This window comes from Garra rufa, chromosome 24 (genome assembly GCF_049309525.1).
Source record: "Garra rufa chromosome 24, GarRuf1.0, whole genome shotgun sequence".
Lineage (NCBI taxonomy): Eukaryota > Metazoa > Chordata > Actinopteri > Cypriniformes > Cyprinidae > Garra > Garra rufa.
In genome coordinates, this window is record NC_133384.1 from 21363001 (window position 1) to 21381357 (window position 18357).

The 18357-nt window shown below is 37.0% G+C and overlaps 2 protein-coding genes across 2 annotated transcripts; one reads left to right on the plus strand and one right to left on the minus strand.

Annotated features, from left to right (window-relative positions):
- The first annotated feature begins 336 nt into the window (after window positions 1-336).
- LOC141300241 (uncharacterized) lies at window positions 337-6957 on the plus strand. Its single transcript, XM_073830566.1, has 7 exons — window positions 337-647; window positions 899-1192; window positions 2137-2175; window positions 2256-2507; window positions 3691-3795; window positions 3987-4223; window positions 5089-6957. The coding sequence occupies exons 1-7, from the start codon at window positions 614-616 to the stop codon at window positions 6435-6437; spliced, it is 2310 nt and encodes a 769-aa protein (XP_073686667.1). The 5' UTR covers window positions 337-613; the 3' UTR covers window positions 6438-6957.
- Window positions 6958-8177: 1220 nt separating this feature from the next.
- On the minus strand, window positions 8178-18148 carry spice1 (spindle and centriole associated protein 1). The gene is made up of 17 exons (XM_073831073.1): window positions 18035-18148; window positions 17904-17951; window positions 17673-17819; window positions 15519-15621; window positions 15298-15416; window positions 15009-15085; window positions 14822-14928; window positions 14592-14711; window positions 13494-13762; window positions 13282-13413; window positions 13079-13202; window positions 12813-12926; window positions 10816-11162; window positions 9479-9662; window positions 9298-9379; window positions 9073-9136; window positions 8178-8646 (listed from the first exon to the last, which is right to left on the minus strand). The coding sequence occupies exons 1-17, from the start codon at window positions 18125-18127 to the stop codon at window positions 8593-8595; spliced, it is 2184 nt and encodes a 727-aa protein (XP_073687174.1). The 5' UTR covers window positions 18128-18148; the 3' UTR covers window positions 8178-8592.
- Window positions 18149-18357: the final 209 nt, after the last annotated feature.

An 18357-nucleotide genomic window follows, 5' to 3' on the forward strand; every position in this document is an offset into this window, starting at 1 on the left:
GTTCAGCCCAACCTGCAAGGCTCTGTGCTCACCTCACACTTAAATACAGTAACTAACCTTTCAGCCCATGCAACAGTCATTTCGTTTCAGATTTTAACCATACGAGGTGAGGAGTTTTTATTAGTTTCATTTTATAACTCACATGCACTAAGAAGTCACGCCCATATATTTAAATCACAGTCCTGAGACTATATATATAGTATATAACTTAATCTCAAAATAAGACTCTCAACTCAAACTGACATTAATTGACCGTGGGGTTGATGTTTCAACATTTGATTATTAATATGAAATTTAGTTGAGTCAGACATAAAGCTTTCACGGGTAGCTCACCACTTCCAGGAAGTGGTACACTGAGGAACTGCTCGAGGCACTTTATGAGAAACTTGGCATTTAGCTGATGCATAAAACTCAAAGTAAGTATATCATTTTGACATAAAGTGTCGCCGAGCGACTTTTTTCATCGTCGATTCGCGCTTCTACAGTCTCCGCGCGTCAGGATTTCCATCAAGTGAACTGACGAGAATGAATCGCGTGAGATCAGAAGTGAAACGTTTGAATGAATGTGCCATCGTTTGAAGATGAGTATTAATTACGCCCATGTCATATTGTGATGGCATCCTCAACCGAGAGACTCCAGAATTCAGGTAAGATTTATGCAGATATACCTTTAGAGTTCATCTATCTATGTATCTGTCTATGTATCTATCTATCTATCTATATAATGGCTTATCTTTTGGTCCGTGTGGCTGAACATTATGAAGGTATTTTTGGTGCAAAACTACTGAACACATGTGCGAGCGGAATTTGTAGCTGTAGAGCATACCCACACATGTGTTCAGTAGTTTTGCACCAAAAATACCTTCATAGAACATCTTCCCCCATTTCTACCATATAGAAGCAGAGGAGAAGCAAACTGTGAAGGCCCGGCTCCTGTCTTCACAGGTGCTTCTGGTGGATGCTCTTTATAACCTGAGTCCTCTGCTAGACTGTGTCATATCTGAAGGGCTGCTTTCTAGAGAAAACCGGTATGAAATTGAAGCTGAGCGAACGCCACCCAACAAAGTCAGAAAACTTCTAGAGATTGTCGACGCTCAGCTGCCCGAAAGTGGTGCCTTGAGTTTCATGGAGTGTCTGAGAAAATGCAAGAAACATTACCCACGTCTACGAACTTGGTTGGCCTCTGAAGAAGGTATGCTATGACTAAAGTTGCATTCTGTCTTGCAACATATAGTGCCTGCTTTGCGAAAGTATTCATATTTTTTTTCATGTTGTATTGCTGCCTTATGTTAAACTGCTTTAAATTACTTTTTTTCTACATCAGTCTACACTTCTTACACCATAATGACAAAGCAAAAACAGAATTGTCACAACTTCAAATGTCACACAAACTGAAAAAAGTACAGTGCATAAGTAGTCATATCCTTAACTCAGTACTTAGCTGAAGCAACTTTACAGCCTCTAATTTTTTTTAGCTTCTTGGTCTCCACTCTAACCAAAGCCCTTTCTCCATCAATTGCCCAGTTTGGCCAGGAGGCCAGCTCTAGGAAGAGTCCTGGATTTTTCAAACTTCCTTTAAGAGTAATGGAGACTATATGCTTCTGAGAACCTTCAATGCAGTAATTTTTTTTTCTGAACTCTTCCCCAGATGTGCGGCTTGATGCAATCGTGTGTCTGAGCTCTACAGGCAGTATTTATTTTTTTACCTGAGAACTTTTTTTGCTCTGATATGCTTTTTTAGCTGTTAGATCTTTTATTAAGACGTGTGCCTTTCCAGATCATACCGATTCAATTGAATTTGCCACAGGTTAACTTCACTCAAAGTGTACTAACATCTACAAGCAATCTGAATGCTCCTGAGTTAATTTTCAACTGTCCCAGATAAGGGTACGAATGGAACCATTTAAGTTTTGAATTGGTAATAAATTGGCAAAGATGTTAAAAACCTTTGCATTGCCTTGCCATTATGGTGTATAGAGTAGACTTATTTGGAAAAAAAAGTAATTTAAATCAGTTTAACATAAGGCAGCTATATAACAAAACGTGAAAAAATTAAGAGGTTTGAATATTTTCACAAGGCACTGTAAATGTAGTAGCATGATGTAAATACTAAAACATTTTCTACTTTCACATTAGATTACTTCCGACCAGCAAGCATTAAGCAAGGACCAGCAGGTAAAATACAGCATTATTACTTTTATGTTATGTATTTGTAAATGTCTCCCAGTCCTCACCATTGACCTGTCACATTGCAGAACGTCAGCTACAGACCCAGTTTAACGTTTTGTGCTCACGCATTGGCTGTTCAGTGCTGCCGGTCTCCTTCGAACTCTTCTCCAAAGGCATTCTGATTCAGTATGAGCTGGAGAAAATCCAAGCAATACTCATCCCAACCCAGCAAGCACAAACCCTGCTGTCCATCTGCCTGAAGAAAGGAGAAAAAGCATGCAAGAGCTTTTACGAAGCGCTACAGAACGAGGACGAGCAGCTAGCTGAGGAACTGAATGGTCAGCATAACTTTTCTAGCAGAATCTCTGTTCTATTTCTAATCTATCTACTTGTTTTATTTTATTATATATAAAAACAGGACCCTTTAACACTAGCATTCTCCATTCTGTTTCTGTTCTATCTACTTTTCTTTCTATTTGTTAAAAAACCTTGACCCTCTCTATTCTTTCGCTATTTGTGACCAAACAAAACCCAGTCATATGAGTCAATTTAAAATATATGTGACCCTGGACCACAAAACCAGTCATAAGGTTCAATTTTACAAAACTGAGATGTATACAACATACGAAAGCCCAATAAATAAGCTTTCTATTGATGTATGGTTTGTTAGGATCGGGCCGAGATACATCTATTTGAAAATCTAGAATCTGAGGGTGCAAAAAAATCAAAATACTGAGAAAATTGCCTTTAAAGTTGTCCAATTAGGTTCTTAACAATGCATATTACTAATCAAAAATTTCATTTTGATATGTTTACAGTAGGAATTTTACAAAAAATCTTCATGGAATATGATCTTTACTTAATTTCCTAATGATTTTTGGCATAAAAGAAAAATCAATAATTTTGACCCATGCAATGTATTTTTGGCTATTGCTACAAATATACCCCAGCGACTTAAGACTGGTTTTGTGGTCCAGGGTCACATATATGTATTTGGCCGAGATACAACTATTTGAAAATCTGGAATCTGAGGGTGCAAAAAAATAAAATATTGCAAAAATCATTGAGAAAAGTTGTCAAAATTAAGTTCTTAGAATCAGAAATTAAGTTTTGATATATATATATACGGTAGGGAATTTAAAAAATATCCTCATGGAACATGATCTTTACTTAATAACCTAATGATTTTTGGCATGAAAGAAAAATTGATAATTATGACCCATGCAATACATTTTTGGCTATCGTTACAAATATACCCGTGCTACTTAAGACTTTTTATCTACTACCATTTTGTAGGATTCCTTGATGAATAGAAATTTATTTAGAAATAGAAAATTTGTAACATTAAGCACGTTTTTACTGTCACTTTGATAAATGTATTGCCTCCTTGCTGAATCTAGTTTCCACAAAAATATTACCACAGAAAAATAATAAACATCACTTATAACTCACCAATATTGTTTCAGCCAGGAATTCAGCTACCTGTTATCAAAATTTCTTTACAATCTTCTAATTTTTCAGTGAATAGTTTTGTGGAAGAACTTAATAAAGACCCTGAAGGCAGCATTGTGCCGATAGCAGTGGAGGAAACCAGAGGACACTTGGGGACAGCTTTACCTCTGTCAGGTGATTGTCATTATATTCATGTTGTTGAAAAATATGAGAGAGATTGACTGGTGGTAAGACTTTATAATAAGGTTCATTAGTTAACATGAACAAAGAATGAACAATGATCAAAGCTAAAAAATAAATTTAGGTTTCCAGAATTCATCTAATATCCAAGCTTGCTGAACTGATGTTGTTCTTGTTTCCATCAGGAGGTCTGCAGCAGGTTATGACTCAGCTGGGTTTGAGTGTGGGGGATGAGTTTAAGTTTAATGTCTGTGAGGTTGGAGTGGCAATAGGTTTGCCCCGTCGGACAGTCAGAGAGTACTTTCTGGAAGGGGTCGGCATTGAAGACTCAGCCCAGCTGGAGGCCCTAGTAGCCCTGTATATAGAGAAGACAAAAGATGCCAACCGACTACTGAGCAGAGTGACAGAACTCAGTTCTCGGTGTAAGTTGAGGCCAGTCCATCTCAGACTTAATCTCAGATTCTGTTAAAGAATTAAATATTTACATAAATAAGAGGGATTGTACAAAATGCATGTTACACTCACTAATGCTCCAGAAGGAAAAACAATGCATTAAGAGCTGGGGGTGAAAACTTTTCGAATTTGAAGATCAGGGTAAATTTAACTTATTTTATCTTCTGGGGAATAGGTAAGTAACTTCTGTAGCTTCTGAAGGGCAGTACTAAATGAAAAAAATATGATATTTAGGCAAAATAAGAAAAATGTACATCTCTTCATTCTGTTCAAAAGTTTACACCCCTGGCTTTAAATGCATTGCGTTTACTTTTAGAGCAACAGTGAGCGTTTGAACCTTCTGTAATAGTTGCATACGAGTCCCTCAGTGGTCCTTAGTGTGAAAAGATGGATCTCAAAATTATACAGTCATTGTTAAAAAGAATTCAAATACACAAAAATGCCAAAAAAAACAAAGATTCTGTGGTACCTGAAGGATTTTTTCGAAGAACATCAGGCAGTTGAACTGTTCAGGACAAACAAGGGACTCATGAACAACTATCACTAAACAAAAAAAACAGCTGTGGATCATTCAGGTAACAGCACAGTATTAAGAATCAAGTGTATGTAAACTTTTGAACAGGGTAATTTTTTATAAATTCCACTATTATTTTCTCTTGTGGACTATATGTAAACATCTTTTATGTGAAATATCATATTCAGGTCAGTGGTAAATAAAAAATAACATGCATTTTGTCTAATCCCTCTTATTTTGGTAAAATAATTAACATTTTGCAGATTCTACAAGGTGTATGTAAACTTTTGACTTCAACTGTATTTGGTTGTCATCTGTAGGGGTCCAGCTGTCAGAGAGGGGGTGTCTGCTGTTGAGGTTGCTACAAAAAGCCGAGACTCTTCTCCGCAGCGGTATCCACAGTCACCGGCACAGCTGGGACCACCTCCATGACCAGGACCAATTACGCAGCTGGGACCACTTGTGTCCTGATGACTGCACAGATCAGCGCACTGTGTGGGCCATCTTCAGCTTTCTGGTGTGGGATTGCATTGCAGAAGTCCTGGAGGAGCCAGAGGCGAAGCCTAGCGGAGGCATACTAGGCATGATCGAACAGCTGAGTGCCAGCGGCAGAGTAGAAGCCGCTTTGCTCCAGGAAGTGGAGCAGTGCTGGACCGAAGGGGATGCTGAGAGTCTGCTACAGAGCGTGAGAGTCCTCGCTCAGGTGCTGAGAGACCTTCATCCCCTTCAGGAAGGCCTCCAACTGTCCTCCTCAGTTGAGGGATTGTTTTCCTGCAGGCCTAGCAGGCTACATCGGGTCACTTCCTTTCAAGGTGTCTCTCCACGGGTCATCCGTAAAGCTCTGAGCAGCATGGTTCCATCCTCTATGGACCAGGATGCAACTCTTCTTGCTAGGCAGTACATGGAGGTGTGTGTTCGCATTGCACGTCTTCTAGACGTGTTGCAGCCCAAACAAACTACAGCTTACTTTTCTATTGCGCCCCTTGCTACGGTTACTCAACATGTGCGATTTGTCTTATCAAGTTCTGCTTTTAACTCCGAAGCCTTTGACGCTGGAGTTCGCCATCGCTTGATGTCTGTATTGGAGTTTAATCCTGCGCAGCTAGGCTTGGGCTCTCTCATGCAGCTCCACCAGGAGACCCTCTCCGAATTCCAAACGTACTTACAACTCGGCGAGCACCACAACTTCCAGTTCATTCTCGAATCGGTACGGATACTCGGTGCCGCGAAGCTGTTTTCCGTCAGCAGGGTTCATGGGCCCGTCGCCATTGATAATGGGGTGGAAGAGGTCATTCGTTTTATCACGTCAGAACCTACTTCATTCCTGGTACGACTGCACTGCCTTTGCTATGAAGAAGAAAGGGGGCGCTTCAAGGTGTGCGCCCCACGTTGCGCATGTATGTATCTGCTCAAAGCAGAAGGGCTGCGTGACATGCAGTGGTGTGGTGGCAACGTTCTGGCTGAGGTAGGTGGGAAAGTATGGGTCAGAGAGGGAGAAAGTGATGGCTGGGAGGAACTACAAGAACTGGCTCAGAGACACTCCGCTCAGCTCAAGGATGAAGGATGCTGCTTTAAGGTCAAGACCTCTGGGTTGGAGTGCGAGGTCAAATTTATATACAGGAGTGGAAGGCTGTGGGCTGTGTCACATAGAGACTGTGAGGTAGACTAAAAATACGGGTGGTTGGCATGACGTTGCAGTGACAAACAGTAGCTGTGTTTCCATTACCCATCATACTGTGCAAATTGAAATTGCGATTTGAAAATACAGCCAATGGAAACACGTCAACTTCGCAAAAACTCTGAAATATCGCAGTTTTCAAAAAGGAATATTGTATATCAGTTACTGGAAACTGTATTTTTTTTTTTTTTACAAAACTGTCATGTTTTTATATTTGTAAAATATTATAAAAGTTTGCAGCTGGTGTCACATGCTGTATTTCATTTAAAAGTATTTGAATTCAAAAAGTATTAAATTGTTTTCTTTCAAATTTTCATTTATAGATCAATTTAATGAATTAAAAATGGATTTGATCTATTTAAGAGCAAAAACATAAAAAGCGAATTAAAAATGTAAAAATCAGAGTTTTTATTTTACAGTATAAAAAGTATGAAGCCCCACACAACAACAAAAAAATATTATATACACACAACCAGTCAAAAGTTTTTGAACCATACGGTTTTTAAATGTCCCTTCTGCTCACCAAGCCTGCATTTATTTCATTAAAGTACAGCAAAAAAAAAAAAAAAATTATATATATATATATATATATATATATATATATAAAAATTTTAGTATTTAAAATAACTTTTATATTTGAATATATTTTAAAATGTAATTTATTCCTGTGATTTCAAAGCTGAATTTTTAGCATCATTACTCCAGTCACATGATCCTTCAGAAATCATTCTAATATTTCTGCTGCTCAAAAAACATTTATTATTATTATTATTATTATTATTATGTTGAAAACAGCGGAGTAGAATTTTTTCAGGATTCTGTGATGAATAGAAAGTTCAGAAGAACAGCATTTATCTAAAACAGAAATCTTTTGTAACATTATAAATGTCTTTATCAGATTTGCAACATAAAAGTATTCATTTCTATATATATTTTTTAAAATATTAATAATAATAAAAAAATGTTTCTTAGACAGAAATTTTCTGAAGGATCATGTGACACTGAAGACTGGAGTAGGGATGCTGAAAATGTAGTTTTGATCACAGAAATAAATTACATTTTAAAATATATTCAAATAGAAAACAGTTATTTTAAATAGTAAAAATATTTCATAATTTTACTGTTTTTGCCATATTTTGGATCAAATAAATGCAGGTTTGGTGAGCAGAAGAGACTTCTTAAAAAAAAAAAAAAAAAACATTAAAAATCTTACTGTTCAAAAACTTTCGACTGGTAGCGTATATATCATCGCCACAAATAAAATATTTGGTTTAGGTAGATCACAGCCATATGTACCAATTTGTTCAAACAAATTAGGCCATAATTTACTACAGTTAGAGAACAAAATTTTTAATTCGAGATCACAATAAATACATTTTTGTCAAGTGCAGGGCTCCATAAAAGAAGAAAAGAACAGGTAAATACTGCTTAAATTTGAACCTTAAATCTGAAAAATCATATTTGTGCTGCACTGTGCTCAATATGCTGCTAAAGCATAGCTGAGGTATTACTAATCTACATGGTGCTCTGCTGTTGAAACTCAATAATCTGCTAAGAATAACACTTTACATGATTGCCAGTATTATGAACCTTGCTTGAACATTTATTGTAATTATGACGTTAATTCCTACTGTTTTTGTTACATTTGTGGCTGCTTTGCTTTTTGACTGTTCGCATAGTCATAAAATGATTCCTATAAAAATGTGATAGAAAAAAAACAACAATAAAGCATTTAATTCTAAATCTGAAATTTATTGTGGAATTGTCCATTTCTTTAAAAAAACGATAGAATACATTAAATACAGTTGAACAGTCAATCAGCTATGCCTGCATGCACACTGATATTTAAAATACTTCATATGAGGATTCAAGTAAATGCTCTTCTAGGTAAAACTGTCTATTGAAGTGAAGTTATCTATTGTTTATCGATGTAATCCGGCCATGCCAACACTTCACGCTTCATTTTCATAGTTTGTTACCTTGGGTGAGTTTCTGTGCATAGATAGGCCCACATGAGCATCACACAGCTATGCTGCAGTCAGGATGTTTGATCACACCAAACTAGAAATGTCGAATGTATTGGAATGCTATTGTGCATGGAAATATGGTGTATACGCATAGACCATATTCCTCTGTTGAGCTTAAGTCATTTGACATGAGCTGACAATGCAAACCAGCCTTCTCTTTTCAGCTTGTCCACCTGTCAGAAATAAAATACAAAGTTTCCAAGCATAAGCATGTAATATAAATATCTTAAAGGGTTAGTTCACTTCCAGAATAATGAGCATTTGTGGTTAAAAAGTATATAAATTTGTGTTTTTTTAGATAAGACCCTTATTCCTCGCTTGGGGTCATGTAGAGCCCTTTGAAGCTGCATTTAAACTACTATTTTGATCCCCATTGAAGTCCACTATATGGAGAAAAAAAATGTTTTCCTCAAAAGCCTTCATTTTTATTGAATGAAAAAAGAAGGACATTAACATCTTGGATGACATGTGGGTGAGTAAATTATCAGGATTTTTTTTTTCTGGAAGTGAACTAATAAAGTTTTAGACGCTATATTTATCTAAGTTTTGAAAAACTATTTATAGATTGATATATGTATAATAAAAATAAGATTTAATACCTGATTCTCAAGGCTCTGGATTTCCACACTATCAAAACTTTGTGGTGAAACTCTTCCAGTTGACCTGAGAGAAAAAAAAAAAAACATTAAAAACCTCACTTACATAGATCAAACAAGCAACACGCCAATTTACAGTTTGACTGAACAGTCAAGTCTAAATGCGTTTCTGATTACATCTTAGCAAATCTGTTCTTTGCTGTTTTTTTTTTTTTTTTTTTAACTTACCTTCGACTGCTTGCACTGGGTTGTGGTAAATGGTTTCTCTCAGGAAGTGACAAAAACTGCTCTGAAGTTAACCCTCTCACTACTGCAAAACACGAATAGTCGCCATATATCAGTTACTCTCACTCTGCAGGATCTGATAGGTTGTAAGCATCATTTAAAGAGACACACACATGAACCAAACCTGTGTGAGTGCTGCTGGAGTGAGGAGGTACTGGGGAAATGGCAGGGGAAACTCTGAGGGAGGCACTCTGTTTCTGTTGTTCAATGAGCTCCAGTAGTTTAGCTCTTGCTTCAGCACTTTGGCGGTTCAACTCCTGCAGTTTTTGTTCAATCTCCGTTGTTGAGGATCTCTCTACAGAAATAGACTGGACAAAAAAGATCTGAATGTAAGAAACTACTATATCCAAACTCACTGTGAACTTTGGAAGCCCGTTTCTAAAAAATGTTATTGTGGGGGAAAAACATTAAAAGTCACAATTGAAAAATATGAAGTTGTAATTGTGAGATACATAATTATTGGAAACTCAAAAGTCTCACAAATGAGACAAACTACAGTTAAAAGTTTGTGTTCAGTATGATTTAAAAGAAAAAATTAAATTCATCTATTCAACAAGTGAAAGTAAAGACTTTTAAAGAAAGTAAAAAAATTTCTTTACCATCACAGGAATAAATAACACTTTAAGATAAATTAAAATGCAAAACATTTGTTTCAAATTACAATTTTAACCGTATTTTTGATCAAATAAATGAAGCCTTGGTGAGCATTTCTACAGAAGCCCATTTCCACCACTGAATAGAAAAAAAACAAGGTTTTAGCTACTTTTTATCTCGCAATTCTGACTTTTTTTCTCACAACTATGAGAAATAAAGCATCTCGTAATTCAGACTTTTTTCCCCTCACAATTCTTTTTAATCTCATCATTTCTGACTTTTTTCTCAGAATTGCAAAATATAAACTCACAATTCATACTTTTCTTATGATTGTGAGAAAAAGTATCTCACAATTCTGACTTTCTCACAAATGCAAGTTTATATCTCGCAATTCTGACTTTTTATTTCGCAATTCTGTCTTTTTCTCACAAATGTGAATTAATCTCGCAATTCTGTCTTTTTCTCACAAACGCGAGTTTATATCTTGCAATTCATCCTTTTTTCTCAGAATTGAAAAATATAAAGTCAGAATTGTGAGATATAAACTCGCAATTCTGATTCTCACAAATGCAAGTTTATATCTCTTAATTCTGTCTATTTCTCACAAATGCGACTTTATTTTGCAATTCTGTTTTTTTTTTTTCAAAATAGTGTAAAAATGCTGTCAAAAAATGTCATAAATAGCTTTTCTTTGTCAATTAATTTCTATTAACTAAATTAAAATCAACATTTGGTGAGACTATCCTTTGCGTTTAAAGCAGCTTTTGCTCTAGGAGCACATAGTTTTTTAGCAGGTGAAAATACTAGTGTTCTAATAATTTTGGCCACCACTGTCCATTACTCCCAAGTCCACAGTATGTAACTAACCTGCTGCGTGTGCTGTGGCTCTGTAGCGGGCGACACTTGTCTAACTACAGAACTGGTTATGGAAAGCCGGTCTGCGCTCTGTTCCCTCGACACTGACGCTCCAGCTGGAGATGGACGGTGCTGCCCCAACTGGGCCCGGATCGCTGCATTCTGACGTGTCAATTCAGCAATCTCTCCTAGCATGGCATCCTGGGAGAGATCGTCCAGCAAAGGAGTGGGTCGTGGTAGGCTAGCGAAGGAGGAAGGAGAGATGGAGACGTCAAAGTCCTCCAGTGAACCCTGACTTCCTGTTGCTTCACAGAAGCCACTGTAGTGCAGCAGTGGTGCGTGATAACGTGGTCGACACACTGGGAGAAGTAACAAAAATACTGTTGAGTCATTCTTGCAATGATTCATTCAGATTTGAGTGACTTCCTAAGACACACATATACATTTCTTAATTTTATAAAACTGAGTTTCTGCTTAACAGTCATTACAATTTGATTGCTGATTGAGGGATTTTTCCACACTAGCACGAATCAATTAGAGTACTCAATTTAAAAAAAAAACTCATTTGCGTTTTGCTCGTGTGGTAACAAAATACCGGAAGTGGTGAATTCCACAGACAAGAATCCATGAAACGGTTTATATAAGAATTAGAAAGAGCTTTATTGCCAAATATGCTTATTTGACTGTTTTCCAAGGCTGCATGATGCATTAAACCCATTTAAAATCCTAATAAAGCATATTGCTTTTGTGAATTTGCTAACGTTACGAATCAATTAAATAAATATATGCAATGCAGATTTAATATTTGCACTTAATTGTTTACATACTTGTAGTTCAGGCTCTGTTCACAGTAAATGCTGCTCCACACAAACAGTTATCATTTACATGTGTACCATCTCAAACTCCATTTCTGCTAATTGCTGTGAGTTTGCGTTTATTATAACGTTCATCTGGGAACGCAACGTCCGCCATTTCATCACATTTACAAGGTAAATCATTTATAAACCTATGCAAACACAGCAGAATACATCAATATCTTTTTAAACGAGCCAACTATTTATCGCAATTTCAAAATAAAAGTTTAAACCCTTACTCTTGAGTTTACATGTTTTGATGTCCACATATTCAAGAAATGACAGTAGCTGTAGCATTTCTGGCATAAAGAAATGAATATTAAACAAGGAATATAGTTGTAAGCAGCAATTACCGGGGTTCCACCTATCACATGTGCTCACCAGGTATTGTGAAATTTTGAGTTTTCCTTAGGGCTTTATAGGATTTCAGATCAATTCGGACAGGACCTTTTTCTAAACGACCCAGTTATAGCTTCCAAAAATGTAAATTTCAATGGTTTTTTTGATAATTACTGACCTAGAGTGTCTAAAGAATTGTTTTTTCCATATTTAAGCAAAAAACCTAGGACTAGAAAAATTAAAAATTCCGCCATTTTGCGTGAGCCAAGGATTGAAACAACATAAGACACTTGAGCCGGTGACTGACAGTTTATGAGCGATTTCATACTTTTGATCGCTGTAGCGCCCCCATCAGGCCAACTGGGTAGATCCCTGTGACGTTGTCGGCAGTGTGAGTACTACCCTCCCTCCAAGTTTCAAGTCTCTACAACTTATGGTCTGCACAATCAATTTTAAGCGGATATTGTTGATCTTTGGCCATTTCAACAATTAGAATAGGGTTTTAGCGCTACATGCTTGAACCCCGGCCGTTGGTGCCCTCTGTAGGCATTTGCTATAATGCATAATGTATATCAGCTGTATTAAGTTTTGTTTAGTAAAACCATATGATTACTTACTTTTGATACTGTTTTTTTTAGTAATTATTACTACCTAATTGCTATTAAATATGTATTTGTTTTTAAAGGTTTATTGTTTGCTTAGGTATATTATTATTTTTTTTTTTACAAAAAAATGACTTGATTAAATCAACAAAATAATCGACTCATTACTCGATTCCCAAAATAATCATTAGTGACAGCCCTACTTCACACTGACCTGCAGGAGGCAGACCATCTCTTTGACGAGGAGGAGAGAGCAGCACAGCTGCAGAGGCAAAGTCTTGTCGCTGTAGATCCTTTTCCATACCGCTATTCTCCAGATTTCTGTTTTCTACAGAACACAACAGACTCTTCTTAATCACTGTGCTGCTACAGGTGCAAGTACATACTCAAGATAACTAATTCTGATACAAAGTGGAAAGATACAACTTCAAAACAATGGCAAAGCATGTTTTCAGGTGCATGATCTGTGGATCTAGTTACTTTGAACTGTGTTGTCTGTGATTTGCACTGTTTTGAGTGGTTCTGCAGAATCTGGTCTCCCCACCGCCAGAACTACAGCATCTAGGCGTTGCTCTAGGTCAGATATCTGCTGCTGCAGACTCTCCTGTATGGAAGCAACAACAAACACCATCAAAACTGGCAGATGATATCTGTATCATGTTGCTGAATGATAAATAGTTCACCTGCAGGGCGGCGCTCTCTTCCCTCAGTGTCAGTGACTCCACAGTCAGGGCGTCAATCAATGCTCTCTGCTCTTGCACCTCCTCCTCTAGACGTTTTCTCTCCTGTGCCTCCCTCTTAGCCTCCTCTTCTTTCTGTGCAAGTGATGTCAATGAGTGACTTATCTAAAGAATATTTTTTAAAAAGCTTTTGGATTTCAATTGCGTGTTCTCACTTTTCTAATATGACTGGCTAGACGTCCGAGTGTCGCCACTAGAGCCACAGAGAAGCCTGTAAGGCCTGGTCTGTGTTGCTGCGGTCTAGCTTCTGGTGGAGGATTCTGGTGGTCTAGAGAGTCCAGATCAGTCTCCACTTGCTCAAGCATGCTCTGCAGAAGCTCTAGACTGGAGTGGTTTCCTGCCAGAGAGCTGAACCCTGAGCCGCTCAGATCAGAAGTATGTCCGGAGCGCCCCCTACTGGCTTGAGCTGACCTGCTCTTAATACCTGAGAAAAAAAACAACAACAGGTTTATTTGGATGAAAAGTATTACTATTTATTGTAGATCATTTATTCCCATAATTTATTATTTGTTGTTTATAAATACACAAACAATTCAAATAATTAATAAAAACGATTTACTTAATATTTAAATTAATTGCACTAACATTACTGTTAAAATTACTAGTATTTATATTTATATACACAACCAGTCAAAAGTTTTTGAACAGTAAGATTTTTAATGTTTTTTTAAGTCTCTTCTGCTCACCAAGCCTGCATTTATTTGATCCAAACTACAGCAAAAACTTATATTTTCACTATTTGAAATAACCATTTTCCATTTGAATATATTTTAATAATGTATTAATAACAAAATGTATTCCTGTGATTTCAAAACTGAATTTTCAGCATCATTACAATCATTCTAATACTCTGATTTGCTGCCCAAAAAAATGCATTATCATTATTTTATGAATAGAAAGTTCAGAAGAACAGCATTTATCTATTCAGAAGGACCATGTGACACGGAGTAATGATGCTGAAAATATAGCATTAATTACAGGAATAAGTTCATTTTTTTAATATATTCAACTAAGTTGTTTTAAACAGTACAAATATTTCAAAATTGTTGTTTTTGCTGTACTTTGAATTAAATAAATGCAGGCTTGGCGAGCATAAGAGACTTCTTTGAGAAAAACATTAAAAATCTTGTGTCAAAAAGTGTGTCAAGCTTATCAAGGCAGCATTAATTTGACTTAAACAAAACACTGAAATTATGTTTGAATATTAGTGTATACTATACTTTAAGAAATAGTGACTGATAACAGTGCCCCACCTGGTTGAGAGGAAGCAGGCTCTGGGTTCAGAACCTGGTTAACTAGTGAGATAGACTGGCTTTCATCAGGAAGAGTTTGTCTGGATTTTAAACGCTGTACAGCCACTGTGGCATTGAGTGCTGGGCAAAAAAAATCATAAATATTTAAATAATCCCAACAAAGTTCAACAGATTTATCTTGACATCATATCTAACCTGCAATGAGATAAAGAAACTCGTGCTTTCATTACCTGCGTGGTCTTCTTTGACTCCAGTATTACATGGTGTCTTGGGTAGCTCTTGCTCCGGATGGTCTGAGCCCCATGGAAAAGACCTTGACCTACATTTATTTGTTTTTCTGAAAACAAGCACTTAAAAATTACATGCTAAGACAATCCAAATGCATTAGATGTTTGTTGAAAATACATTCATTCACACCTGTGCATTACAGATCTGAGGTGCACAGAAGCATCCTGGACTTCGCCATCTTCTTCACACTCCAACTCATTCAGGGCCTAGAAAAGACTTTATTACTGGGTTTTAAGAGCACTAGGGTTGCCAGGTTTCCACAACAAAACCCACCCAGTTGCAACTCAAAACTATCCTAATTGCTATTGTGTTCTTGGGAGTAAAATACATGTTTTTGGCAGGGTTCCCCAAGTAAAATTAGCATGAAATTAGCCCAATTCCACAGGAAAACTGCAGACTTGGCAACACTGCTAAGTACCTGCTGATCCATCATAGACTGGCTGAGCAATGACAGCTGGGTTGGAGGATCCGGTTTTGGATGAACAGGAAGTTCAGAGTCAGAATCACAGTCAGGTGCCACAGTAATGGTGGGAAATCCTAAAAAAAACACAAATGTATGAGTTTTCACAAGTACATCCACATAATATTTGTTTAATCAGATAATAGCACATCAGTTTCTACTGCACAAGAATCAACTACCTGTGCGTCGACGGGGTGCATCACCAAACAGGTCTTTAACCTCAGCCAAAGCTCTGTCAGACCGTGCAATGACATCCTGTAACTGACAGTGATCTGAAAATACCTGAACAAATAATCTTTTTGTTATCGGATTTGTAAAACATGGGAACAAAATGTTAGTATGAGCTTGTTTTAACTCTTGTGAAGACTGACATACACAGTGCTATGTCAAAGTATTTATACCCCTTCATTTTTTTCGTTTTGTTAGGTTGCTGCCTTATGTTAAACTGCTTTAAATTACTTTTTTCCCCACATCAATCTACACTCCACACTGTAAAATAAAAAAAAGTTGTTTCAACTTAAAAAGTAGGTCTTCGTGTTGCCTTAAAATTTTAAGTTTACTCAACTCAAATATCCACATTTTCATGTAGTACAACTTAACATTTCATGTTGACTAAACTTTAAATTTTAAGACAGCATGAACACTTACTTTAAGTTGAATCAACTTTTTTTTTAAACAGTGCATACAACAATGACAAAGCAAAAACAGAATTGTCACAACTTCTTTTATTAAACATAAAATAACTGAAATAAGTACATTGCATAAGTATTCAAACCCCTAACTCAGTACTTAGCTGAAGCACCTTTACAGCCTCAGCAATTGGCAGTTATCACTTATTCTTCGCCTCAACTATTCACCTCTCAAGCTCGGCCAGGTTGTATGGGGGCAGTCACACATTTTCAGGTTTCTCAAGAAATGTTTGATTAGGTTCAAGCCCAGGCTGTGGCTGGGCCACTTGAGGACATTCACAGAGTTGTCTATAAGCCACTCTTGCTGGTTGCTTAGGGTCATTGTCCTGTTGGAATGTGAACCTCCTTCCCAGTCTGAGGTTCTGAATGTGGTGGACTAGGTTTTCATTAAGGCTATCTCCAGATTTTGGGATGTTACTATGCAGGTGATGAGCAGTGCATGGTTTTCTTCAAACATGATCCTTGGAAGTAAGGTTCATCAGATCAGAGAATCTTGTTTCTCACAGTCTGAGGGTCCTTTGGGTGCTTTTTTTTTGTGTGCAAATTTCCAAGTGTGTTTTCATGTGCCTTCACTAAGGAGAGAATTAAGTCTTGCACACCTTCATAAAGGTGTCTCCTCCAGATCGGAGGAGTGTTGCAGTGATGTTTGTCCTTCTGTAGTTTTCTCCTATCGCCACATATAATCATGGAGCTCAACTAGAGTGACCATCAGGTTCTTGGTCACTAGTCTAACCAAAGCCCTTCTCCATCAATTGCTCAGTTTGGCCAGGAGGCCAGCTCTAGGAAGAGTCCTGGTTGTTTCAAAGTTCTTTAATCAAGGGTAATGGAGACTACATGCTTTTGTTAACCTTCAATGCAGCACAATTTGTTTTTAACCTCTTCCCCAGATGTGTGGCTTGATGCAATCCTACAGGCAGTTTTTGATATGCATTTTCAGCTGTTAGACCTTTTATTAAGATGTGTGTGCCTTCCAGGATCATACCCATTCGATTAAATTTGCCACAGGTTAACTTCACTTGAAGTGTAGTAACATCTACAAGCAATCTGAATGCTCCTGAACTAAATTTGAATTGTCCCAGATAAGAGTTTGAATACTTATGCAATGGAATCATTTAGTTTTTTTTTTTAAATTTTGAATACATTTGCAAAGATGTTAAAAACATAAATTATGTGATTTTTTAAAAGTACTTTATCATAAGGCAGCAGCATTAGCGAAACATGAAAAAAATGGTATGAATACTTTCTCAAGGCACTGAAAAATAAGAGTCACACCAAACATGGATTTTTTTGAGTATCATATTTGATACACCAGGCTCATAAAGTATGACAAAGTGAGAACATGGAGCTCACACTTGAAGATGAAAAAACACCTCAGTCATTGAAGGTTTTACAGGTTTTACAATTACACTATAAGGCCTTTTACTTGCAAAAAAAAGTCTAAACTGTATAACTGTATCAACATTTTTCTTCCCATAAGAGTGGGTGCAGCTATTTGTAAATTTTATGGTCTGGCTTCTGCTTCACGTTCAGCTATTTTTAGCTGTACAAAACAGCTTGTTTTTATAAGGTTAAAACATATTCAATTCTTCCCAGCTCTAGTTACTACAAGCTTAATTTTGTGAGCTGTCTGCAATCCAAACGCACCTCTCGGATGATGTTGAGTCTGGTTCTGTCAAGTCCTGGAGGACTTGGTGGCTGGTTTTTTCTCCGTCTGCGTGTTTGAGCCTTTTCTTTTAATTCCCACTGCGCCACGACTCTGTTCTGAGATCTGTGCATCTCATGACGTCGAGCCTGAGAAGACAATGTATGGAGAAAAATATCAGTAAATGCGTAAGAATATGCTTAACGTTACAGCTTTTAGAGTAAACTTCTTACCAGTTCCTCTGGTGTGGCTTTATGCACTGAAAGATCATTGACTGTGCTCTAAACAAAAAAGAAAAACAGAAATGATAAGGCATCACCTCCAGAAAAGGATTTAACATTACTGGTACATTAAGGTTTCTCACCACCCATTCTTTCTTGGGTGCAGACACCTTCCTGCTTCGGACTGGTCTTTTACCCGCACCATATAAATGACGGTTCATCCGCACAAAAGACATCTCACAGTAACAGACACAGCTGGCACCTGTAGAAACAAACAATATACTGCTGGACTAAACATACAAAGTTTGCACTTGAACAGGAATAGTTTTCTGTGCGGGCAGAACAGTAAACATTATGAGAATCATTGTAAATTAACGTATCATTACGAAATATGAAGCATATCTAATATTTTCTTGGCACATAAATAGTAAACACGTTCTGGCTAACTGCTAGCTAGCTAATCGTG